Below are 27,074 nucleotides of genomic sequence, written 5' to 3' on the forward strand. Positions count from 1 at the left end.
ATAATCTCTAAGTATGCCAATGGAACTTTGTAGTCACCCACATGATCTATGATGTGACTGTGACAGACAAGTGTAAATTTATGGACTCTGCAACATCTTATATACAAATATAAGTATATAATATACTGAGGTATCAGGAGAAGCAAGGGACTACATCATCCCAAATATGTCTATTCTAGGGTCAATCCCAATGCTTCTTAAGTACTCCCTGCTTGTAGTAGTAAACTTTTTCTTTTGTTAATCACTTCAACAGAGAACACTTGCAACCCCCCCAAAGTCCTAATCTTTCCTGACTGCTGGTCATCTGAAGGAGAACAAAAGAAGATCATGAATCTGTGTTGAAAATCAGTGACATATGAGGCTTTCATTCAAAGGCTGGTTTATATTAGTTCCCAAGTCCAGTTGCCTAGTTTCTTTCTTCCTGATCTCAAACACATCTGAAAAATTAGTCTTATCTATTAAAAGGATTGCATTAAAAATAGCCAAATTTAATCAAAGAGGAAATCATCCTGAAAGCAACTGAAAATTAGTTTTTTGTTGTTATTGGCTAACAATAAATTTTATTCAGTTTATTTTCTGTATTTTATAGTTCTGATTCTGCTTTTGTTTGTTGAATTTATTATTTTTTGCTTTAGAGTCCTTTTGTTGGTAGAACCATATGGTATTTGTCTCTCTCAGTCTGACTTATTTTACCTAGCATAATACCTTCTAGTTTCCATCCATGTGGTCTCAAATTGGAAACCATTTCATCCTTTTATATGGCTATGCAATATTCCACTCTGTATATATACCACGTTTCTTTATTTATCTGTTGATAGACAGTTAGGTTGCTTCCATGTCTTGGCTATTATAAATAATACTTCAATAAACAAGGGTGAATATCTTTTTTGAGTTAATATTTTCACTTTCTTTGGGCAAATACCCAATAGTGGAATTATTAGATCATATGGTATTTCTATTTTTTGTTTGTTTGTTTGTTTGTTTTTTGAAGAACTTCCATACTGTTTTCCACAGTGGCTATACCAATTTACATTTCCACTAACAGTGAACGAGAGTTCCTTTTTTTCCACATCCTTACCAGCACTTGTTTCTTGTGATCTTGATTTCATCAATTCCAACATCTGGGAGGTAATGTTTCATTGTGGTTTTGATTTGCATTTCCCTGATGACAAGGGATGTTGAGCATCTTTTCATGTATCTATTGATCATCTATATGTCTTTGGGAAAATATCTATTCAGCTCCTCTGCCCATTTGATTTTATTTTACTTTATTAAGATTCTAGTTTTAAGTAATCTTTACACCCAGTGTGGTGCTCCAACTTACAACCCCAAGAATAAGAGTAGCATGCTCCACCAACTGAGCCAGGCAGGCATCCTCTGCCCAGTTTTAAATCAGATTGTTTGTTTGTTTGCTTGTCTTGGAATGTTTGAGGGGTTTTTTGGTGTTGATTTGTATGAGTTCTTTATATTTTTTGGATATTAATCCCTTATCAGATAGATCATTTGTAAATATTTTCTCCTGTGGTTACTCTTAATTTAAAAAAACAGAAACAAGAAACAATTTCTATTGGCTTAGTAGATATTTGCCAACTTGGAGAAAATAACACATTTGGTAGGAATAAAGTTCATCCATATGTGATAATTTGTGGGATGCTATGTAAAATGGAATCTTATCTATCTGTGGTTATATTTGTCCTCATTTATCCGAGCTCTTCCAGTGTGTACTTCCTGAGGGGAGAACATCATGAATGCATGTAAGGAACATCAGTGTTCTCTCTCTCTCTCTCTCTCTCTCTCTCTCTCTCTCTGTGTGTGTGTGTGTGTGTGTGTGTGTGTGTGTGTGTGTATACATGAAGATTGGAAAAGAATGTCTCCACAGTGATGCTACAAAAGCCAGACCCTCAAAGTGGGATAAACAAGAATCTCCAAGCTGAGTGCCGGGCTGAATCCTGGGGGCAGGCCAAGGCTATGGCGAGGTTGATGGTAAAGGAAAACTGGCCCATGGCATGTGGCATGGTGTGCCTGAGCTTCCTCAAGCACAAATAGGGAGGGAGCCAGGCCTGAAGATGGCCTGGTGTGTTTCAGACCAAGCAAGCCAGTGTTAAACCATTTATTTTTGTATTGTTTTATTCCTCTCTTTATGCCCCCTCTGAAATTCAGACATCTAAACAGTCCCAGGAGGGAGAGAAGAACATGGTGGCCAGTGTTCATGACCTTTGGGTACCCTTCCCCTTCACACTGTGTGGTTTGAGGATTGTTTCCAAAAATGGAGTATGGTAGGAAGTTTCCCACTTAAACAAGTAAGATGAAAACATCAAGTTCTAACACCACTAAGTAAATTGCTGCTTAATTTTGAGTATTTATAAACAAAATATAACCATTTCCTTGGCTGAAAATTTGTATTAATGTCTCATTATTTGCACTAATTTTAGTAACAGAGAACGCTAAGAGTAGTACCATGTTTTCCATCGGGCAGAGGTAAAACAACACAATGTTTTTAGAATTTGTAGTTTCCTTGCTTAGCACATAAATTGGAAAGCCAGAAGTTAAGAATCCCCATATTTCTCACAATTTTTGACATGAAGGAGAAGAAACTATATCTAATCAGCGAAGATACTTCTTTCTGGATCTCGAAGTCATTTGTTTAGCCCTGTGCAAGCCCTTTACTTGCTGATAAGTAGTTATAATAAAGCTTCTGCGCAGTTCTTTCTACCAGAATATTAAAATAATGCAAGCATTTGAACGTGTGAAATGGAATGACTTCAATTCTCACTGGTTCAGATGGATGCCAAGGTCATGGTTGCAGTTAGCTGGCCCAAATGTGTCCTACGGTGTATACATTTGGCTAAATGACAAAGCTCGGCTAAAATCCAGAAGTTCACAGATGCCAGAGTTAGCTTTCTATTAGGGAAATGCTTACAAGAAACTGGACCAGGATAAAGCAAAGACCAAAGGACAGAAAAAAAGTTTGAGTTGCATTGTTGCCATATTCTGCAAAATCAGACTTTGGCTTCTGTTTACCTCTCTCTGCAGCTAAAAATGTTTCAAGTTTCTTCCCGAGAGACATGAGCAATTGCATGAATACTATTTTCTCTGACAATTTCTAGCAAGATTCCATCAAGGTTCTGTGACAAGCCTGCCTGATAAGATTATATGTGTTTGGCTATTTTATGCATGTGTGTAACCTTGTCACTTGGCTTTGCAACACCGAAAATCCCCTGAATATCCACAGGAAAAGACAATTCAGCATTTGGCAGGTCAAGCAAAATGCCCTCCCTTGTTTTCTATCCTTACCTTGTTCTTTCTCCTACAGTTTAGTTCAATAAGTTTTAAGTGCCTAAAACTTAAAATCACCTAAAATCATTCTTGGTGAATAACACCAGACCACTCTGAAAATTTGTGGCTGAGAGCTGGACCCTCGTCATCAGCACGCACTTTGTCACTGAGACAGGGTAACCCATGGTTACTGAGCTCAGATCAGTTAAGGGGCAGAGAGCCTCCCCTCTTCACTGCTCTATATAAGAGACCCAGCAAAGGGACCCTACCAGCTTCTAGCTCTCAGCCTGGGAGAAGGCGTGGGAGGCAAAGCCTGAGACCTCCAGAGCCCAGCCTACTAGCTGCCGAGGCAAGGCCAGCATGTCTCCTTCCTTCAAACTTCAGTGTCACTTCGTTCTCATCTTCTTGATGGCTCTAAGAGGGGAGAGCCGGTACCTAGAGGTGAGCGATCTCCGGACTGACCCGTCACATCTTCCGTGTGTGAGTGTCCAGCCTTGGTGGGTGGATCTGCTGCCTCAAGCTCTTAGCCTGTGTTGGGGTTAGCTCTTTCTTCCCTATCTTTTGTCCCTTCTGTCTCCTGGTTTCCCCTAGACTGGTGTTCCTCCTGGCCACTACAGCTTTCCCTTGGCCCCTGGGGAACCCCGGTCTCCCGCAAAGGGTCTGAGACGTCTACTCCGGACGCGGGAGACCTGGACCCGGTCACTTTATTCTCTTTGCTGCGGGGCAGGGAGAGTGCCCCTCTGCGGATCCCCTTTCCCCGCAGTCTTGAACTCATCCCGGACTAACTGGTTTTCGCCTCCAGCTGCGGGAAGCCGTGGACCGCGATCCTCTCCTGCTCCTGGGCGCGAACCTGAAGCGGGAGCTGGCGGGGGAGCCGCTGTACCGCCGCGCGCTGCGTGAGTCGGGGTGCCGGCGCGCGTCCGCGGGCAGCGGGGAGGTGACGAGGCCGCGCTCTGCGCCTTCGCCGGGAGGGGGCTGGGAAGGGGCTGGCCTGGCCGGCCGGGGGCGCGACTCCAGTGCCCAGGGTCCCGCCGGGGACTGGGGACGCGCTCCGGGTGGGGAGCGCTGGGCGCCGCAGACCGAGGAACAGGGCCCGCTGGGGGGTGGGGGTGGGGGGGAGGCCGGCCGGGCCGGGGCCTCGCGGCCGCAGCCCCGGCCCCCTGGCCCCACTGCCCCTCCCCCAGGGTGCCTGGACATGCTGAGCCTCCCGGGCCAATTCACCTTCACCGCCGACCGGCCGCAGCTGCACTGCGCCGCCTTCCTCATCGGCGAGCCCGAAGAGTTCGTCACCATCCACCTCGACCTGGTCTCCATCGACTGCCAGGGCGGCGACTTCCTGAAGGTGAGGGTTCCTCGCGGCACACGCTCCCGCCGGGGGGCGCCGTGCCCCGCGCGGGTGTGCGGAGCGTGGAGCCGGCTGGTGGCCGAGCAGGAGAGGCGCCGACCGCGCCCGGAGCCTCCGCCGCTGCGGTGTGAGTTCCCCTCGGCGCGCTCCGCTCCCGGCCCCCGGGCACCTGCAGAGACTTGCCTCAACTTGCGGCGAGAAGCGCTGTGTTCAGATGGAAACTGATCCAGACGAACTGGCGCTGCCGTCTCGGGGCCACGAGGAGGGCCGGCCCCTGTCTCTGGGGAGCTGTCGCCGCTCGCAGGGGCGGTCTTCACTTCTCCGGGGGACCCGGTTTGGAAGCGCTAGGGCACCGGCCGCTGGGCGGGATGCTGAGAGCCGGTCTGGTCTGAGGCAGGTGGGAGGCGAGGACCAGTCCCGCAGCCCTAGCTCATGCCTCCTCCTAGTCCGTCTCCCGAAGTCTGCCCGGTCCGCCTGGGACGGTTGATGGAGTTACACAGCCCCGTTAAAAGGATCATGATTAAAACCTCCCAAGTGGAATGATTTTGGAATCTGTCAAACTCCTTTTAGTAGGGGACCAGTCTGGCGAAGCAATTTGTAGCTGGTGCACTAGGCTCGACCCGTTACGTTCCAGACCTGTGGTGATTTTAACAGTAACGTCAACAGACTCTGACCTTTTGTCCAACAAATAAACATTAACAGGTGAAGTGGCATAGCAGCCATTGCTGTCTGAGTGTTGGAGCAGTTCTTGATATTTTAATATAAAAGAAAAGTTACAAAGTGAGGAAAATGGGCACCTATAACCATGGGCAAGTAGGTGAATTTGCAGCTCCAGTCTCTTTCTTTTGTCAGTTTTGAGATACTTTGTTTATATGTCAAGGCGAGAAGGAAGAGACAAACTGAAACCCGAATGATGCTTGTGTGGAATTCTTCTGATGATGGGATGTGTGGAAAATATGATCAAGATAAAAATGTATATTGTCCGCAGTTTCATGCACCATGGAGGCTGACATTATAAAATAGAGTATAATAAAGTTTACTTACTTTGGATACTTTAAGGTTTATGAAGAAAAAACCCAGTCATTAAATAGTAATACTACTTGTAAACAACCTTCATGGTCAAAAAATATATAGCTGAAAAGCAAGTGGGCGGGGAAGTGCAGGTTGTCACTTGATCATGGACGGACAGAGGACAGAAGGGGCATTGCTAGGTAACATTTCAATACACCCATGACTTCAAGAGTTGGTGGAAATGATCATCTCTATCTGTGTTTTTTTGTCGGAAGGTATTTGACGGTTGGATTCTCAAGGGGGAGAAGTTCCCCAGTTCCCAGGATCATCCTCTCCCCACAGCTGAGCGGTACATAGATTTCTGTGATGGTGGTCTTAGCCGAAGGAGCATCAGATCCTCCCAGAACGTGGCCATGATCTTCTTCCGAGTTCATGAACCAGGAAACGGATTCACAGTAACCATAAAGACAGATCCCAACCTCTTTCGTAAGTGACCTCCCTCTCTTCTCAGTCGGAAGGAAGGACTTGCAGCGAGTGCTTTTCATAGGTAGTGTGATTGCACCAGACTTAAGAAGTTTGAAGTGAGGAATGATGTGAATGGAAATGTTTTGTCATTAGAAATGACCTAAAGGATATTTCCTATTCGTTGCTCTGAAAATCAATTCACAGTTTTTAATTTATTTCCCAGGCTAGGTAGGATATTAAGTTTTGGTGGGTAGAATTTTACTTTTTCTTTAGTCTTATTCTTATCTTCTGAGGCATGACAATGGATTCAGTGACAAACTAATCCCTCCATGTCATTCCATTAATCTTGGATAAGCTTGAGGGATCAGATCTGAAATTGCAGTCTTAAAGATATTTAGGCAAAGGCTGAAAGACTGTGTATCTGGGATGTGGTAGAGACATTTCATGTCCTGAGCAAAGAGTTGGACCAGAGGACCCCTCAACATTGTCCTCTACTTCTGAGTCCCCCGCCTAATTTATTCCATTTCTGATGGATACAAACATAGATGCTGTATAAAGCTGAACAGCCCAGGCCTAAAACATGCTATTCTAATCAAAATAAGTTCGTTCATCTGCTTATTATTTTCCCCATTAAGAGAAATAGATAGATATATTTACAGAGTTAAATGAAGAAAAATATTTTTTTAATCAGGAAAAGAAAACATCACTCATTTTTGGTTGCATACAATAGTATTAATGTTGACACTTCATACGGTGGAAGAATGGGGCCTAATCTGCCAAAGAATAATGCATTATATTCTAGTTTTGTTTTTTTTTTTAAAGAATGTTTGAAAGACTCTCTCCTCTCCACAAAGGCCATTTTTGAGAGCTAGAATAATCCTAGAAAGCAACATGAAATGCTTCTCCTGTGTTTTGTGTGGTTAGAAATCAGAAATCTTTGGGGTGCCTGGGTGGCTTGGTCAGTTAAGCCTCCAAATCTTGATTTCAGCTCAGGTCATGATCTCATGGCTTGTGGATTCAAACCCTGCATTGGGCTCTGCGCTGACAGTGTGGAGCCTGCTTTGGATTCTTTCTCACCCTTTCTTTCTACCATTCCCTCCCCACCTACCCCCAAAGAAAATAAATAAGTACACTTAAAAATATAAATCAGAAATCTTCAGTTCTTTCTGAAATTAAGTGTAAACATAGGAAGAAGGGAGAGGCAGTTCTGACCTTTTCTGATCAATCAGAAACTTTTTTCCATAATCAGCAAAAGTCTGATGCTTCTAGTTTCATAGTTAGGAGAATAAATTTATTATAAGTCTAGATTTGAAATACAAAATAAATATTTCAGAAAGTCTTTTGATTAAGTTAAACATTAATATTTTACCTTTTAGTCAATTTAGCATTTAATACCCAGCAAATATTTATTCAGATATAAACCTGCTTTCTATTTTTCTCAGTCCATTTTGATAACTATTTTATTATTTATTTACTTCATTATTTAAAGAATATCATTGTGGTTCCAAGTTCAATGAATGAAGGTTTCAGACAGGCAAGTTTTGAGTTCTAGCCTCAACTTTGAGCTTTTATTCTTCTAGACTTCCAGGTGGAACCTGGATCCTAGTTAATGAAGTGTTTCTAGAACTTCTACTAGCTAGTGTTGTTTGCTTGATTATTAATTTAAGTCTTGTTATTGTTGCAAACAGGGTAACTCCCTGAGATTGAGATTAGAAGCACTCTTGCTCCCTAGAACCTTCTAACTATATCCACACATCACCAGTGATTTTTATCCCCCCACCACATCGCACACCCCCTCCCCACCCCTGCCCACCACTCCTTCCCCATCCAAATTGCCCTTGTGATACATATTCTCTTCCAGGCCACATGGCCCTAGACCATGAATAGGCCTAGAATAAGGATAAGATAAATTTCTTTTTTATTACATTTTAAAGATATCTATTTTGAGAGAGAGAGAGAGTGGAGGAGGAGCAGAGAGAGTGATAAAGAGAGAATCCCAAGCAGGCTCCACACTGTCAGCATGAAGCGCGACACGGGGCTCGATTGCCTGAACCCGTGAGATCATGACCGGATCCGAAATCAAGAGTTGGACCTTTAACTGACTGAGCCACCCCGTTGCCCTGGATAGGATAAATTTCTCTAAGAACGCAGCGTACCCCATAGTGACAGTGTGATTTTGTTTTTCCACAAAGCCTGCAATGTCATTTCCCAGACCCCAAATGGAAGGTTTACCCTGGTAGTTCCGCATCTGCATCGAAACTGCAGCTTCTCCATAATTTATCCTGTGGTCATCAAAATATCTGATCTCACCCTGGGACGCTTAAATGGTTTGCAGTCAAAGGTGAGTTGCTTTCTTACTTCCCATCATTTATGAAGGCCATAGCTTTGTCAGAGGAGGGAGAATCGTACAGGGCAAACGTGGACATTAGTCAACTATGGGACTATGCTCTTCTGTTGACTTAGTCCCACATCCGCTTGCCCTGACTGCTTTGATGAAAGCCCCCTTCTATTTCCCTCACGCTGCACAGTGCACACTCAGGTGCCCTTCTGATTACTTGACTACTTTTCTTGTGATGTAAGAAACGTTTTCAATTGGGAAAGTTGTGGCATATAATTACAATTGAACTCTCTTATACTTGCCTCTTTTACAGAAATTCTCTCCTAGCGGAACGTAGTGTGAGTCATCTACACAGCTGTTTTTCTGATTATCGGATTTTTTTTATGACATGAAGGAAGTGTCTCATTGACAGAACTGTGTTATGAAGGAATGCTAAGTGTAGCATAAAATACAAAATTGGATTTTTAAGTTGCAAAATACAGTAGAGTTTTGAAGATTTTGTTGCATCATGTTTAATTCAATTCATTTTGCATGAAAATATTAGCTGAGAATCTCCATCAACCTATATTGCCATGAATTTCTGTATGGACTTTACAATTACTATTGAACTTGACCTTTATTTGGTTTTGTTTGGTTTTGGTTTTTTGCACCGTTAGCTTCTTCCCTCTGGGTCATTCTCATTTCTTTTTACTTTCTTATATTCCTAGGTTAAAATAGCTCATATATTTGCTGACATCAAAGGCAGTCATTGTTCCTAATTAGGTAGATTTCAGTGAAAACCAAATAAATAGGACCAGGACTGAAAATAGGTGTATATTTAATTTCCTTTAAGCCCTGAATTCATGAGCTTGTGCCTGTTTTTTGTTGTTGCTGTTGTTTTGTTTCGTTTTTGTTTGTTTTTTAGTTGGACCTTAGTGGAAGAATGATCCTTTGATAAAGACCAGAATAAGCAGATATCTTTGGCATAGCCCTCTTGTCCTGAGATCACTTACACGTTATTCCTGATGTATACTGTAGAAGATGGCAAGCCCGATTGCAGGTTGGGGGATCTACACTTTGGTTATTCTAGGCTGTGAGGAGTAATTTTGGTATTTCCCCTCGAAAAATGTTAAAGTCTTCAGTGTTCTAGGCATCTATCTATTCCTTTACGAAATATTTTTTGGGCACTTTCCATGTGGAAGTCACTATCTTAGATGCTGGAAATGAGCGACGAGCAACACAGCTCCTACTCGCAGGGAACCTACATTCTAGGGGCTTGAGCTCAGCAACAATGCAGTGCATTTGCAATAGCGGTGAGTGCCCTACTCTGTAGGCAGAGTGGTGTGATAGACAAGGCAGTAGAGGAAGAGGCGGGAACTCCTTGAGATAAGGTGGTCAGGAAAGGAAACTTCTGAGAAGGAGACATTTAAAGTAAAAAGTGAGTGACAGATAAGAAGGAGCCAGCAGCCGGAGAACCAGGAACAGAGGGGACAGTAGTGCAGAGGCTCAGAGGGAGGAGTGGACTCCCAGAAATAAAAAGAAAGAAAAGTACGAGGAAGGGGGGGATATGAGACGACATCAGGGAGATGGGCAGAGCCAGGGTGTGGAGAGCCCAGCAGGTCATATTAAGGATTTGGAGTTTATTCTAAGTGCAGCGGAAACCACTGAAAGGGCCCAGACGGGGAAGCGACATAATCCATTGGATGATGCTCAAATGGAATGAGGGTGGCTGGGAATTGCTGACTTCATGACCAAATTAATTAACAAGGTCCAAGGCAGGAGGGAGAGGATTGATTACCTCAAGGCCATTCTGGCTTTGCTGGGCTGTGGGGGCCACAGTGGTACAAGGAGTGCCCCTAAGGGCCATTGTCACAGTCTAGGCAAGAGATGACTGTGACTTAGTCTAAGGGGGCAGAACCTCGACAGAGAAACCTAGGGGGTCCCTCCTGGGGAGCTGCACACAAAAGGGTGGTGTAGTACTTCTCATGCCTAAGAATAGCTGCAAGGTTTGGGAAGAAGAGAGAAAAGTCGTTGAATGTCAAGGAACAGTCATGTCTAACTTCTTTGTTTATTTGTTTGGTTTCCCTCATTTAGTACTTACTTCGTTCCCCTTGCCCCCCACTTCCCATTTCTCTCTCAGGGGCTTGCCTTTTCCCCTTCACCACCTCCTGCTGAAATTTAGAACTTAAAGAACCAAATGGTAAGTTTAGTCTTAACAGAAGTTCCCCCTGGACATCCTCTCCTCAAGGGAAAGGCAGTTAAGGTTTTTTTCTTCACCTCTTATTCAGCTATTCATACAAGAACATAAGCCCTGTCCACAGCGGGGGGCTAGTTAAGCCTCTCTTTCATTATTGGATAAAATGATGTGTACAGCATCAAAGCAGAGGACGCAGTAGGCACTTAAAAAATGTGTGTCCTCACCTGCTTCCTTGTATTGGCCAAGCAGTTGGTATTCTATTATTTTCTACTTGATCGATTAGTTCTAGTTGCATCTCAATGTCTTCCGCACGTTTGAATGTGTGTGTTTGTGTGTGTGTGTGTGTGTTTAACATTGTCTTAGATGTTGTTCTGTATGTGGCAGTGTCTGTCTCGCTCACTTCTGAGTACTTTGCCCCTCTGCACTGGATCTCTCGATGAGTATGCCTCAGTAAAGAAGAGGATCACAGACAAAACTGGATGTGTAATTGTGGGGGACAGTGCAAAATGAAAATGTGGGGGGTTCTTATTTTAGAAGTATTAAGAGTTTCAAGATGGTGATAGCAGAGCATTAAGCCAAGCAACAGGCCCTTGTATGGCTCTGTGGGCACAAGTCGCATGCCCACAAAGGCCAGCAGCCCTGGCCTCATGAGATAGGTAGGCCAAAGTACAACATTTGTGACTGAGAGTGGCTGTTTTATTTGTGTGGGAAAAGTAAAGTGCAGGAAGTGCTGTGGACATGGCAGTGTGGACAGGCAGTGTGGACAAGGCAGTGTGGATAGGCAGTGAAGACAGGCAGTGTGGACAGGCAGTGTAGACAAGGCAGTGTGAATGTGGACAAAACAGTGTGGATAGGCAGTGTAGACAAGGCAGTGTGGACAAAGCAGTGTGAATAGGCAGTGTGGACAGGCATTGTAGACAAAGCAGTGTGGACAAGGCAGTGTGAATAGGCAGTATGGGCAGGCAGTGTAGACAAGGCATTGTGGACAAAACAGTGTGAATAGGCACTGTAGACAAGGCAGTATGGACAAGGCAAGTGTGGATAGGCAGTGTGGATAGGCGGTGTGGACAAAGTAGTGTGGAAAGGAAGAAGGGAAGCAGAAAGCAGTTGTTACAGTGCATTGTACAAAACGTCTAAGAATACGTTCTGGTTTTGAGTAGCTCAAAATAAATTAGTTTTAGTTGGGAAGAGAAAGACAATGGTGGCTCAAGCTAGCTCAACCCAAATTAGGGTTCTCCTCTTTCTTTGGCATTCTTATAACGAATCTAAATGCTTGTCAATAGAAATGATAAGGATCATCCCAATAGCAGGAAAAGTCCTTTATAAAGAAGAGGGAAAAAGGTGAGTTGAAGGAAAAACTGATGTGAAAGACCTATCTATTAATAGAAATTCTGACTGCATGTGTTAGCAAATTTAAATAATCCCGTATGTATGTCCAAATGATTTACAGAGCAAAGCATTTTCAGATTCGATTTTCATTCATTTTATGTGGAGTTTACAGATTCCCATTGCATCATCCCAGCCCTTGAGCTGATAAATTTTTTTTAATGCACACATTTTTAAAGAAATGATGACTCAACTGATTTAGAAGAGCAGTTCTTAGGATTTTTTTTTCTTTTAAATGTCTTTTAATTTCCGGAGTCCTGGATGTTAAATCAAATGGCCCTGCCAGGATGTCCAAGGCGGATGGAGTAAATTCACCAACATGCAATTGGTCAGATGGTTTGACTTCCATAACTGGTTGAAATACACCTTTCTCTGCTGCTTGATTCTTTTAGAACCCCTCAGCCGGCTGTGGGGGAATAGGAGACTTTGTAGAGCTGCTGGGAGGAACTGGACTGGACCCTTCCAAGATGGTGCCTTTGGCTGACCTCTGCTATTCCTTTCACGGCCCTGGTGAGATGTGTCTTTGATTACTATTTATGCGCCTGTCAAAATTCCTTAAATAAAACTGACACTTCCTTCAACCAAACATCTCAAGTTTTTTATACTTGGGAAGGCAAGTTTCACCCAGAAAGCTTCCATTTTGTACATTGAGCCAATGTAAGGATTTTACATTCGAGCATACATATGGTGAATGGATTATCCAAATAGCTGACACTGGGAAAGAAACCTCTGAAGGAACACAGGTGCATGTTTAAGGTTGGCCCCGAGGAAGACCATGTAAAAGACAAAGCTTTTTTGTTCTGTGCTCTTTCCACCTTCTCGAAGGTCCCTGCTTTTGTCCTCTGAGACGAAAGAGTAACCAAAGAGGTTACTAACTAAAAACTATAGTTCAAATAGATATACCATTGATTAGTAATAATGTGATAATAAAGTCATATCTAAATAACTTTCCTATATATGTGTGTATGTGTGTATTACTCACAGTACATAAATTAAAAAGTAATATGCTTATTAGAAATTCTCAGAACTGGTGAAATTCTCAGAACTGCCCCAACTTCTAGGAGCAAAACCAGCCTCTGAAAGACCACTGCAAAAGCAGAAATACATTCTAAAACCTAAAAGTGGTCACTGCAGGTCAGTGCACAGCAGGCCATACAGAACTAGATATTCTTTGTTAGGGATCAGTGAAGATTTTCCATTTGATTATGCTCAGGTATGGTGAGGGTGGCTAGAAATTGCTGGTTCAAACCATCAGTATATGTGGCTTTTCTCACCTCTTACTATGTTCTCTGCGGCACTGGATTCTTCCCTGCAGGAGGGCACCTGTGAGGAGATGCATTTGTACTAAGTAAGAAGAGTAGATTAAGGTCTAAAGAATACTCTTGCCTTAAAATGTAGGTAATTAAAGCCAGAGTAATTTTGGTGCAGTTATGTCTAATAAGAAATTTGATGCACATTAACAAAGGAAAAAGAGCATGTTACATATATTAAAGTTTAGAGTAAGATCAGAAAAAGAAGGACCTTTTAAATCATTTAAAACAAATCAAATTTGGACCCCTCATAGAAGCTTAACCTAGACTCCCTGGTGCTTATGTAAATATAAGTATAGGTTTTATATTTATTATGTCTCTAAATTGGATTTTGCCTCAATAAGTCTCTAGCTGTTTCACTTCATTTGAACCCAGGCACAGGTTTCTGAAGTACCTGTTATGCAATGGTAATATTCATATTTCTCAGAATGATGTAGGCCTTATAGAGAGACAAAGTAGGGGGAAAGATGAACAAAATTAAATAGCAGAAAAAATTATCATAGGGCAGATAAATCTTGCCTCGGGGACCAGCTTGACAGTGGAGAAATGAAAGAAAATTTAGATAAAAATAGTATGATTTTCAATATATAATTGTTGGTCACATCTGCACTAGAAGATAGACATAAATGTTGCCAGATACTTATACAAATAATGAATAAAATTGGATTTAAGAGAAGGATATCAAAAGCCATTCCACGTAAGAAGCACAGAAAAAATGAGACTGAAAAGGTGTAGGTGAATAAGAGAACAAACACATGTATATTCATGTATAGCTAAACTATGCAGATTATTTTTGTTTATATAAAAAAGAGTGTTGCGTAGGCTCAGAAAATAATAAACAGGTGATTTTTGTTTAGTCTACATAAAGTTCACCGGTACCCTCTGTCCTCTAGCCCTGTCCACTAACTGCCACTTGCATCCTCAGATGCTATGACAACGAAAAACTACCCCTGCAAATTTCCAACCTGTCCCTAGAGGACGGTACTGCCTCTGCTGAGAACACTGAGCTAGAGTAGAGGTGTGGGGTAGACAGATTGCCTTCACTGCCTTTACCACGGAAGTCTCGAAGGTAGGAGAGTGAAAAGTGCAAAGAGACATCTTATTGCCTCTGCTAAATAACAAAAATTCAAACTGAGTAAATTTTCAAGATTTCATTGGCTTTACAAACTAATTCATGAATCAGGGCAGCCATCCATCTGGCAAGTAGAAGGGTCTCCAACGCGTTGTACAAAACGGAAAGTTTTTATAGGAAGGAAGGACAAGAAATCTGGCAAAAGAAAAGGAATGTCCAGGCAGGTCGCTTTCCCTGAGGAGGAAAAGCAAGGTGTCTTATCCTGCAGATTATCTCGTCTTCCTTCTGGGGGATGGAGAGGGCCCCCATGGTAGACTCTTTGACACTGAAGGAAAAATTCCTGACTGACTGGTTAAGGCTGTCTTTCTGGGGGAGGTTGAAATTACAATTAAAGTAGGTATTAAGCCCCAGTTTGGGACCTTGGTCTAAGGGACACCATTTTGGGCCTGCGATTTTCTTTTTAACTCCTCTTTCCAGCCAGTTTTATATGGCTAACAGTGTTTTTGCCCATGAGGAGAATTGAGTTCAATCGCAGCATTCTACAATTAATTATACATTGTAATAAAAATGAAAACAAAATGTTTTCCCTGATGGCAGCTGCGTGGTTTGAGTATGTGGGAGGAAGATACAGCCCCTTGCTTTCTTTGTGTTTAAATGATCTTATCCACAGGAATGGTTTCTAACCTGCAGGGAAACTTTTACTTTTTCCATGAATTATAGCCCAAATGAAAATTGGCTGTGACAACACGGTGGTGCGCATGGTCTCCAGCGGAAAGCACATAAATCGTGTGACTTTTGAGTACCGCCAGCTGGAACCGTATGAACTGGAAAACCCAAATGGAAACAGTATCCAAGAAATCTGTTTGTCTACTCTTTGAGTAAACAACCCAATGATTTACATGCTGCTAGCTAAGTGAGTTTTTAATGGCTATTATATTTGATTTTGATGACCAGCTAGGTAAGAGCCTTTCATACCAGTCAGTATTCCCAAGCTTGAACACACATTACACATATACACACACACATACGTAGACACATACATGTGCGTGCAAGCATGCATTTATTTTTGTACCTTGTTTCTTTTTCATTTGTAATGGATAGAGGACCATGTTAAGCCCTCCTTTGCCTTGGTAGTAAAACAGTTTTCTGTGATTCTTTGGTATGCTACAAACCTGCACTGGTAAGACAAGTGCAACGCAATGGGCACTAAAAAATTGTATCTCAAGGGAAAATACAACAAAGATATAAAAATGGCAGTGTTCAGATCAGTCTTAGATCAGAAAACAATTAAATGTATGTATACCAAAGTAGTTGTATTTGTTTATTTTCTGTATATTATTCTGTTTACAATAGATAATAGTTGTAGCTATTATTTATTGATTTGTAACATCTTGTTTCTAACAAAACTCTGGAGCATGGAAAAAATTTTTCCATCCACAAATAGAAACATGAATAAATACATCAGAATGTTGGCGCCTTGACATTGTGCTTTGTTTTCCTGAGTAGCCCCCTCCCTTATTACCATCAGAAAATAATGTTCTCATGTGATGGAGAACCTAGTGCTGAGCTACATCATGTCAGGTGTACTTGCGGTAGTAGAACTCTGGGCCTCTAGAGCAGAATGACTTAGAGCAGAAGGCAGAACTGCACTGTTTGCTCACGCAACGCTGACTGGTCCTGATAGGGAAGCAAGATGCAGGAGTCCCTTTTCCACTGTCCAAGAAAACTGGGAATTCATGTTTTTGTCACAATGGGGTGGAGTTCTTAACAAGGACAACTTTCATAAATGTTTGGAGAAATCTGAGGACTTCTTTGGGACTAAGGGCAATTTACTGTTGGCTTAAGACTTGTCCATGCTTGGCCGGGGACTAAGCATGTGGTCTGTAAAAGACAGGCTGGGGCCAGAACTGAAGTCCTGAGCAAAAGAGGAAATACTCCTAAGTGAACTCTTTATTTTGGATTAATGGATGGAAGGTGCAAATGATACTGTACTTAATGGCCTGATTATGATTCCCAAAACATATTTTTTAATTTTCTTAATGTTTATTTATTTTTGAGAGAGAGAGCGCTACTAGGGGAGGGTCAGAGAGAGAGGGAGACACAGGATCTGAAGCAGGCTCCAGGCTCTGAGCTGTCAGCACAGAGCCGCCCGTAGCCAGGCTCAAACCTACCAACTGTGAGATCATGACCTGAGCTGAACTCGGACACTTAACCAACTGAGCCACTCGGCGCCCCTTGAAATATATTTAATATAAAGGCCATTTTCTAATGAAATGTGCTGGAATCTCATACACTGGGCTTGTTAACAAAATTTGAAAACCAGGCAGAAAGAAAACTACTGAATGAAGGTGCTAAAAATACCCAGGATTTGGCACAGATTTTGGCTCAGTAGATATTTTGGAATGAGTAAATACTTGAGCAAATGAATGAATGAATGCTTGAATGGATAAATGATTGGATGGATGAATAAATGGTAGTATAAAGGCGGGGATGAATGAATAAATGCCTGAATGGATAGAATTCCTGGTTAGTTACATAAGACATTGGATTCCTTATTTCATAGGAAATGAATTCTCTGAAGTTAAACCCTTTTCTTTTTCACAGTCCCTTTAGCAACATAAGAATGAGTGCAGTCACATCACTACTTACAGTTTCTGGCTTTTAATCCCTATATCCCCTTATGCTGAATACAGAAAATGGTCTGAGGTAAGGAGGCAAGTATTTTACCATGGAGCTTTGGACCACCGGCTTTTATTCCTCAGGGACAACTTGCAAGCTAGTCAACCTCCTGCATTAAAATGGGTGGACTCTGTTGGCCCTTCTAACCCTGATAATCTGCAGTCATTCATTTGTGGCATATTTTACTTCAGAGCTTATCACTGCAACCGAGCACACATTTTTTGAGAGGACAGCCCCTCCAGTGACCTGCCCAAAATATTCTTTGGATATCGTGACTTAGTCTGCATTCCAAAAGGATGGGGCCGTTTTTCTGGAAACAATGGGAGATGGGATCTCAGGGAGAGAGTTACATGGTGTGTCCTCACTGGCACCTTCACTAAGTGAGTAAACGCTATCTGAAATTCTGGCCAATTTTGTTGTTGTAAGAAAGGCAGTATGCACAGTGCTTAAGGTCGTTGACTCTGGAGCCAGACTTCTTAGAATCCCGGCTCTGCCACTCACTTGAGCAAGTTACATGTAAGTCAAGCTGCTCAGTTTTTAATCTGTAAAATTGGGGTAATAAAGGTACCTCTTTCAAATAAACATTTCTGTCAAGATTAAGTGGCTAAATATGTGTAAAGCCCAAGAGCAACATCTTACACATGTCAGCTGCTACTTTTATTATTTATTACTTATAAGCAAATATGCCACCCCGGGTCCTCTATACTCTAAGAGAAGCATTGGCTCTGTTCTCTGAAGGGTTTGTGCTGATCCATTGCTCTTTACATCCCAGGACATTTGTGAGGAAATGAGGGTTAATTTGGGTTATTGTCTGTGCCTGGGAAGCAAGAGTATAAAGTTACTGGTAGCATGTGAGGGTGGACCATGTCAGGTCTTAACAGGTTCGACTATCTCCTTAGAGTTGATCCCAGTCTGGACGTTCTGCTCATGAAGGAGTCACCTCACAAGCAATCTGTCTTGACTCTCCCTTTGTGTACAGCCCTCATCTCTGTGGTGTAGGCGGCCTGCTCTTGGCTGTCTCACTTCAGGTCTCCCCAGAACCTCCTCTTACCCTCCACTCCTACCCCTGCTTCTTCCTGAGTACTAGTTAGGTGACTCAGGCTCTCCTGCTGATCCCTGAATTCCCAAGTCCCGCCTCCCTCCATGCCTGACATTTTGAGCATTTGCCCTCCTAAGTTTTACGTCGCTGTGCCTGTCCTATCCTCTGGACACTTTTCTGCTTCCTGCCTCTTTTGCCCACTATTGTTGAGAGACGTTGGTCACCAATAACAATGGACTTTCAACTAGTATAAAGCAGCTTGTCTTCTTCACCTCCAACCTCTTCCAGGTACTGTTGCTTCATATAAGAGGAGAGCGCAGAAATGCTGTTTTCACCAAAAGTCATTTCTTCTACCCCCTAAATATACAGCTACTATAGTTAGGTTTGGTCATGGGGCTGAATTTTGCTTGAAGGAATGTGGGTAAAAATGATGTCCAATGCCCTCTCTTTCCTCCCCTACTTACTGACAAGATATCAAGGTTCTAACGGAGGAATCCAAGACCATACAAGAAGACAGAGCCATAGGTTGCAAGGATCATGGATCTCTGAATGACTGCATGGAAGGCTGCCCATTGATCAGAAATTGGACTTCGTGTGAAAGAGAAGTACATTTTTATTATGTTAAGTTACTGAGGTGGTGATGATGACGATGATGATGACTTGGGCATCGCCCTGAGTGTTACCGTAGTTCACACAAGGGGCTCGCCTCAACCCACTCAGCTATTCTCTAATCTGCCTGTCACATTTTGTTGCAACTATCCAGACAGGCCTGATCTCATTGTCTTCCAGAGAAAAATACCTCAAATGCACCTCATTGATCTCATTAGCACCAATGTTTAACTAAAATCATTGTATCTAACTTTTCCATATTCCTTAAAGAATCTTCTAAAACACTGATTCTTAGATTTGAAAATTTGACAGACACTATGGAACATTTCCTAGGGACAAAAGCATAATGTACCATCAGAACAAGCCTAAATTCCTGAGCATTCATGGGACCCTGAAGCCCATCCAAAGTTTCAGGATAAGAATCCTTGCTTCAAGAGTAAATAATGGAGAAAAGTAAATTTTAAACTAGTCTTCTCAAACTGGGCTGCCCTCTCCTCAGTTTATAAGTTAAAAACATTGATTGGTTAATTCAGCTGCAGAATAAGTCCATAATAGCACCTTAATGTTTCTGCTTTTCTATTTAACTTCCCAATTTTTAAAAATTGTTTGTTCATTTTCAAGAGGGAGAGAGAGAGAGAGAGCACGAGAGAGAGCAGGGGAGCAGTGGAGAGAGAGGGAGACACCAAATCCAAAGTTGTGTCTGTCAGCACAGAGCCTGATGTGGGGCTCAAACCCACAGACCATGAGATCATGACCTGAGCCAAAGTCAGATGCTTAACGAAAACCGACTGAGCCACCCAGGCGCCCCTTATATTTGACTTTTTAAATTTGCCTTTCACTACATGTGTGTTTATGGCCTGCTATGTACTTTTTCCTCAGGGAGGAAATGAGGAAATACACATTTGACACAGAACAATTTTTTGTAACAAAGATTCTTCCAGCCTCTTCTCTCTCAACTTCAGCTTTTCTTTCCTTGCTATTTTAATAGGTGGGCAATGTTGCCAGAGTTTGCCTGCAAAGTAGAATCTTTGTGAAAGAAAAATAAAGATTTGATGGACATGATTTATTGGTAAGCAGTTTGTGTGCTTAACAACACCTGATAGAGAATCGTGGCTAGGAGCGCCTATTATAAGATAATCACATGAAATTATATCTGAATACACTCTTATCTGTTCAGTATAGTGTTTCAGAAGAGAGATACGCCTTTGTATGTTCAAATAAGCAGATTAAATGGCTTCACTTCTAATGGGTCATTTGTAATGATTACCATCCATTTATCTTTTTGCATTTAAATGTTTTCTCTTTGTGTGGTAAGATAAACTATGCAGAAGCAGGGAGGCAAAAGAGGAAATACCGGTAAGGAAAGAAGGCTTGATTTGAGCGTTTGAAAACATCATGAAAATCAAGGTCTTCAATTTGGGCTCTGGGCTTTGTTCTTGGTAGCAACAGTGTATTCAATCCCTCTGCAGCTGAAAAATTGAAAATGAGAAGTGTTTTGTGCTTACAGAGGAAGATGTAAGATCACAACTAGGACATAACAGCTGCATGGGCTAGAGAGCTGCCATCTTTGTGACTAGATGGGTTATTAGATACAGGGTTTTTGTAATAAGAAGATGGACCCCTCTCTGCTGACTTCCCTCCCCTCTCCAGGTTTGTGAAGTGTAAGAAAGTGTGTCCTATGTTATAAATGGTTCGGATGTAGTCAAGCGAGCCAAAGCACAAGCCCATCTGATGACTGACTCTGTGGTATGATTTGAGGGACAGCAAAAGACACACCAAATATCACCAAAATTTGCACCCTTAAAATCCTTCTCCTTCTGTTCTTTAGGATGTGTTTTTAATTAAGCAAGTAATTCATGAGTTCTTTATTCCTCTAAAAGATTCAAACCAGGTAGAGGTAATTAATGACATAACTTAAAATTAATAATGAATTTGACCGTATAAGATATTGCTAAGCATTATAACCTGACATAGAATTGGCAGGTAAGCTTTGAATAAAGGAAAGTGTGGTGTGTGGGGGGTGGGGGGGGAGTAAGACTGTAAGATGCTGAGAGAAGGGCTCAGATGAATGCCATGCTAAGGCTCTTGGGGAAAGCCAGCAAGGAACTGATGACACCATTAGTTGGCTAAGAGTCTGTAGAGGGAAACAAAAGAGAGCTTGCTGTGGAGTAGGGGGTGTTGTCAAAGACAAACTTAGTACACTTCCTCAGTTTTGTCTAGGACCAGCTCGGAGTGTGATCTTGCCTATGTAGAATGAGAGTGCTGAATCCTAACCACTAGACCACCAGGAACACCTTGCCTATGTAGAATGGATGGACCAGAGATGCGGCTTTAGAAATAAGATCTATGTCTTGAGTTCTAGGAGTGCAGGCATCAGAATGGGGAGTGGGGGTAGGAAGCCAGATTTAGGAATCAGACCTGAGGCTGAGTTCTAATTCAACCACTAATCACCCATGGACCCTCGAGCAAATCATTTTCCCTCTGCTAGCATCAGCTTCCTCATACACAAAGTACAAACAGGAACATCTACCTCTTTAATTAGATAGCTTCCATAAGTGTCAAAGCTCATGCTAGGCCCATGGCAGACACTATGAGTGTATTTTTCCCCAGAAAAGTTGTTTATAAGTCAAGGCTTTGGTAATAGAACTTCATCGTAGATACTGTAAGGAAGTGTACTAAAGGAAATAAGAGGCGGGTCTTTTAAATGTTAAGAATTTATATGGTAAAAAGGAAATAGCTGATTGTTTTTGTAACATCAAATTGTTATATACATTTTTTTCTGCCCGTGGCCTTCCTAGCGTGTCTGGGTGGCTAAGTCAGTTAAGCATCTGACCCGTGTTTTCAGCTCAGGTCATGATCTCATGGTTGTGAAATCAAGCCCCTACATCAGGCTCCACGCTGGGTATGGAGCCTGCCACGATTCTCTTTCCCTCTCCCTCTGTTCCTCCCCTGCTTGTGGGCTCACTCTTCGTCTCTCCCTCTCTCTCTCTCTCTGAATAAAAGGGGGGTACCTGGGTGGCCAGGTCAGTTAAGCGACCCACTCTTGTTATCAGCTTAGGTCATGATCTCTCGGTTAGTGAGATGGACCCCTGCGCTGGGTTCTCTGCTTGGGATTCTCCCTCTCCCTCTCCCTGCCTCTCACCTACTCATGTGCATGTTTGCTCGCATGTGTGCACATTCACTCTGTCTCTCAAAATAAGTCACATTAAAAAAAAAAAAAAAGAATGGCCTTCCTGCTACAGTATTTACTCATCAATTTATTTAAATGGGGTGGTTCATTTGCAGGGTTGGAAGGTTGCCATGTATGTGCTCAGTGAAAGCCAATCTTCCACCTATCCTGCCCTTGCTTATTCATAGGAGCCTCTCCAGTTCTTCCTTCTCTTGACCTTCCTTCCTAGTGAAAAACAACTTGCTTACATTGAGTGCCCCTTAAGGGACACTGAAATGTCAACCCCAGGGTAAAGGTAGGAAGGGGTGAGGCAGGTATAACTTTCTATAAGGCTTATAGGCTTAGAAACAAAACAAAGAAACAAAAAAACCTCTCTAAGATGGACAAGCATTAAGGAATGTTTGGCTTTGTTATTAATTTTAGGTAATAATAAAAGCTAATATTTATTGAATACTTAATATGTACTTTGTACCCTTCCACAAACTTCCAATGAGTTAGAACATTTAAGCCTGTCTCCATTTTTAGATGGAGAAACTGAAGCAGAGAGAAATAAAAGTAAGTTGCCTCGAATCACAAAGAAAGCAATAAAGTCAGGATTCAGACTCAGTGATCTGACGCCAAAGCGTGACTGCCATATTACTGCACCACTCTGCTCGAGACTGTTATTAGAACAAAATGTGGGGGCACCTGGGTGGCTCAGTCAGTTGCGCATGTGACTTCAGCTCAGGTCATGATCTCACAGTTTGTGAGTTCGAGCCCCGTGTGGAACTCTGTCAGCACAGAGCCCACTTAGGATCTTCTGTCCCCCTCTTCCTGTCCCTCCCCCCCAGGCTCACATGCTCTCACTCCAAAATAAATTAAAAAAAAAAAATTTAAAAAAAAAGAACAAAGTCTGAGACACTGCTTTCACAGAGGGTTTCTGCCCACATAGCAGTGACTTGGAAAACTGTCTGGTCATTATTGCTTTATCAAAACACAGCATTCAAAGTGATTTGAGGGCATTTGTCTGAGGATATTATAACAAATCAGTCCCAATTCCAATTCTCAGGGTGGCCAAATGTGACAGCTAATATTTTGTGTCCACTTGGAAAGGTCATGGTACCCTGGTAATCTGGTCAAATACTTGTCAGGATGTAGCTATGAAGGTATTTATTATATGAGATGAAGTTTAAATCAGTAGACTTTGGGTAAATCAGATTACGCTCCATAGTGTGGTGGGCCTCATCAGATCAGTTGAAGGTCCTAAGAGAAAAAAGATGGAGGTCCCCTGAGGAAGAGAGAACGTGTTGGTTCTGTTTTTCTGAACCCCAACACACTAAATACTACTAACTTTTTTCTCTTAAAATTTTTCTCTTATATCCAAGCCATAATATGCTGTAAGCAAAGCTGTTGCCAAATCACGGAATACGAATGAAGGGTCTGAAGTGATTATGCCTTTTCTTTCTCCTCATAGTCCCATATGACTTTCTGGTCACAATCAAACTGACTTTCATATACAGGAGCACAAAAGGGCCCTTCCCATATCACCCCTGTCTCCTGACTTGAGAGGCAGCTGTTGAAGATGGCAAAGGCCAAAGTTCTCACCCAAATAAGCTATCTCTGAAAAAGAAATCCAAAATAAAAATGGTTGTGAGATGCCTTATCCCATTTTTAGGAGGAGGCGTAGAAAGAGCAGCCAGCAGTCACACAGACACTTAAGATTATGCCTACATAAATTCCAGGCAATATTCTAATTATAACTCATGCTAATTATGTTATCACTTCACATTCATGATTAACAAAAGTTTTCTGGCTGTTGTCAAATCTTAAGTGAAAAGCTTTTAACTTCCTTCATTTCTTATCAGTGAAACCAATTTGGAAGACTCGTTCAAAGTAATGTATTTAATTGGCAAGGACTCCCTCGTGCATGAATGAACAATGTGTCTCCTCAGGTCACTAATGAAATGTGCTCTATTTAGGATTGCAGAAACATCTGGAATGTATGTAATAAGACAAGAGGGGAACATTATGGGGGGGGGACTCGGAAGATTCATTTGTTTTAATGTAAGAAATGAAGAAAAGAGACAGTAAAATGTAAAACTCATTGAAAGGGTTTCATAGCAGCTGGGACAAGCTGAGCAAAATCAGTTCTGGAAGAAGTTAGGAGACATGGACGTAGAAGGAGATGCACTGAGTGTTAGGCATTTTGTTCCTCCTTGTTACTAAAGACTAATACTCTCAGTACTCTGCAGATTTTTAAAAATGGTTCTCTTGAAAATTACTCTCTCAGAAAGGGAGTTCTCTAAAGAGGCTGTGCAGAACTGATTACTTCTATTAATTAAGTGAATGAGGGTGAACCAAACTAATATTTCCGGGTAACCCTTCTGTTATGAGGAGTTTGTGTCCTTCCTCCCCCCATTCATTTGTTGAATCCTCGGCCTCAGTGTAATGGTACTTTGAGGTGGGGCTTTTGGGAAGTCATGGGGATTAGTGACCTTATAAAAGATGCTTGAGGTGGCTTCCCTGCCCCTTCAGCCATGTGAGGTTACAGTGAGAAGACGGCTCTCATCAGACACTGAGTATACTGGCACCCTGGTCTTGGATTTCCCAGCCTCGGCACTATGAGATATAAATGTTTATTGTTTAGAAGCCACCCAATTTATGGTATTTTTGTTGTAGCAGCCTGAACAGGCCAACTCGCCCAAGCCTGATCCATCTGCTAATTCCCCTAGTCATTTCGTTAAAGTACCTCGATTCCTCATTTCATTTCTTTATGTAGCTTTTAATCTAAATGATACTCACCTTTTTGCACTAGGACATTCTTTTAGTCTCAGAATTTACTTCATTTCTATGTAACAATAAACCTCACATTTATTCGGTGTTCATTATATGCTAACCCCTGTGAGATGGTGTACATTCACATATTATCGCATTTAATCTTACAGCAGTCCAAAGAGGAGGTAGTACTATTATCTCATTTTACCAGTTAAGAAATTGAGGCAGAGGTTCAGTCATTTGCCCAAGGTTATGCAGCTACCCATCCGTAATGGGAAACAATTTACATTCTTTTGTCAAGGTTAATCCATGGCCACAGTGGCTCATCCTGTCCTAATAGCCAATCATTCTTTAATAGTCAATCATTCTTTTCTACTACCGGTTCGCCCTCTCTCTCCTCTTCTATTACAATGCATCCCGTTCCATCATTCCTTCCCCCAAATAAAAAAGTACAAACTCTGGTAAACAAATACCTAGATAATTCAATGGGTTTGCTTTTATTATTTGATTTTTAGTGGAAAGATCTGGGAATGAAGGAGAGTCCTTGAAACTGGGTGTTTTGCCTATCAAAACATTTTCATAATGATCCTTAAGCTAGGGTTAGACAAGAAGTTCAGTGCTGTGATGAATAGGAAGCAAGAGTAGGACACTCCGTCCTGGCTAAAAGACATAAAACTTGCTTTTGAGTTTTTCTTTGGTAAGGTTCCCAGACAGTATTTCTAGAACAAAAGCCTCCTCCTTTTGGTGCTACAGGGCCGTGGTGCCGGATTCGCTGATGGGAGTGTCTGAGGTGGCTGGGTGAGCCCAGAGTCCAAGGGACGTGTCTCCTAAACCTAGGCAGGGCACAAGAAAATCCTGGGGACCAAATACCTGGCACAGCTTGGAAACTTGTTTTTATGATAACTTAGCCTAAATTGCCAAGATTTCCTCTTACTGCAGAAAACAGTGACGATTTTCCACCTAAAAAAAAATCTTATCAGGCCACCAAAGCTACTGAAAAAAAGTGGTGCGTCCGAAGAGAAACCCTTTGTAGGCAGCTGCTGGTGATGTTATTATTTAAAGGAAAATTCATATTTGGCAACGCTTCTTAAACTTTAATGTGAATGCGAATCTCCTATGAATCTTATTAAAGATCAGATTCTGCTTCTGGGGTGGGGTCAGAGATTTTGCATTTCTAACAGCTCCCCCAGGATGCTGACGCTACTGGTCCACAAACCACAAGGTATACAGACCCACCTGAAGAAAGGAGATTACCTTTCAGTGAAGCTGGCCCACTGTTAGTTTATTCGTTTTTCATTTTCCTGAAGGCTTGTGCTAAATAATAAAATCTACTTCGCTTTCTTTCCACCTTGTCACTTGTGTTTGGAGCAACACAATGGAAGGGCAAGCTGGCGCTTGTGAACAACAGACACATTAATAAAAGAAAGCTCCAGAGGGAGAAACTCACGACCAGCCTGTTGCCATGACGCCAGGTTAATGACACTGAGCTGGAAGAGTGATTCTCCCTGGACTAGGTATCAAGTGACACCATCTTAATTGCTCATGGAAAAGACTGCCCCTCTTCCAGCAAACAATTATTTCCTGATCGATACCCCTGTCTTGTTAAATACATTTCCTGACCATTTATAACTAAACATCAGATACACTTTCCCTGAGAAGGAGAACAACTTCTCGGCTATCGCTGCTCATCAGCAGCCCCAACCCAGAGCACACACAAAAGCTTCTACGTGTAGCTGGTCTCGATTGTTTGAAATGCCTCATTATTTGTTATGCTTCAGTGACTTTTGACTATAGATGGAGAACTAAGAAGGGCACACAACTTCCCTTCTAGCAGCTTGTTTTATGCTGGCAGATAAAGCCTCAGCTTGGGGGAAGGAAAGAGGATTGTCTCAAGACCTCTCTGAGGCATCGCCTAACCTCGGCCGCTGCCACGCAGCAGTCCTCACCACGCTACTCACTTCGTGTTTGGTTGTGGCCCAGAGGACTCATGGACTGCTGTTACACCTGACACCAGAGGAGATGTGGGTTAGTAGGGCAGCACATCTCTCACTTCCCCTCGTGGTTCTCTGTTTTACTTCCCTCCATAACATCATCACACTGCAGTGAAAATTCTATTAATGAGTGTCCTGGGTTGCATAGTGTCTCCCTAAAGTAATAGCTACCAGTTACCTGACAATGGAATCTTGCTTGGAATCAGTCTTTGTAGAAGTAAGTAGTTAAGATGATGTCACAGTCAGTTAGGATGAGCCCCAAATCCAATTGTTGTTTCCTTATAAGAGGAAAGGATGCCCACGTACTCACAGAGGGCCATGTGACAGTGGAGGGGGACACTGAATGCCATCCAAGGAATTCCAAAGATTGCCAGCAACTACCAGAAGTGAGGAAAGGACAAGGAAGGATCTCTCCCAGAACCTTTAGAGTGGTTGGCATGGCTACTACCTTGAT

General features: G+C 42.3%; 1 protein-coding gene and 1 long non-coding RNA gene across 3 annotated transcripts; one reads left to right on the top strand and one right to left on the bottom strand.

Annotated features, from left to right (window-relative positions):
• Positions 1-2,512: 2,512 nt before the first annotated feature.
• On the top strand, positions 2,513-15,860 carry LOC120240713 (corticotropin releasing hormone binding protein). 2 transcript variants are annotated; one of them, XM_039245533.1, is made up of 7 exons: positions 2,513-3,756; positions 4,079-4,172; positions 4,461-4,618; positions 5,908-6,118; positions 8,290-8,438; positions 12,390-12,507; positions 15,100-15,860. In XM_039245533.1, exons 1-7 carry the CDS (start codon positions 3,637-3,639, stop codon positions 15,255-15,257), a joined length of 1,008 nt encoding a protein of 335 aa, XP_039101464.1. In that variant the 5' UTR covers positions 2,513-3,636; the 3' UTR covers positions 15,258-15,860. The 2 variants fall into 2 exon arrangements, with proteins under 2 accessions (XP_039101464.1, XP_039101465.1); XM_039245534.1 differs by having other exon boundaries at positions 2,513-3,717.
• On the bottom strand, positions 12,447-27,025 carry LOC120240714. The gene is made up of 3 exons (XR_005530707.1): positions 26,931-27,025; positions 13,272-13,320; positions 12,447-12,504 (listed from the first exon to the last, which is right to left on the bottom strand). It is a non-coding gene; the product is annotated as an uncharacterized LOC120240714 (long non-coding RNA).
• Positions 27,026-27,074: the final 49 nt, after the last annotated feature.

Source organism: Hyaena hyaena, unplaced genomic scaffold, assembly GCF_003009895.1.
Source record: "Hyaena hyaena isolate Hyena2069 unplaced genomic scaffold, ASM300989v1 scaffold_260, whole genome shotgun sequence".
NCBI classification, from domain to species: Eukaryota; Metazoa; Chordata; class Mammalia; order Carnivora; family Hyaenidae; genus Hyaena; species Hyaena hyaena.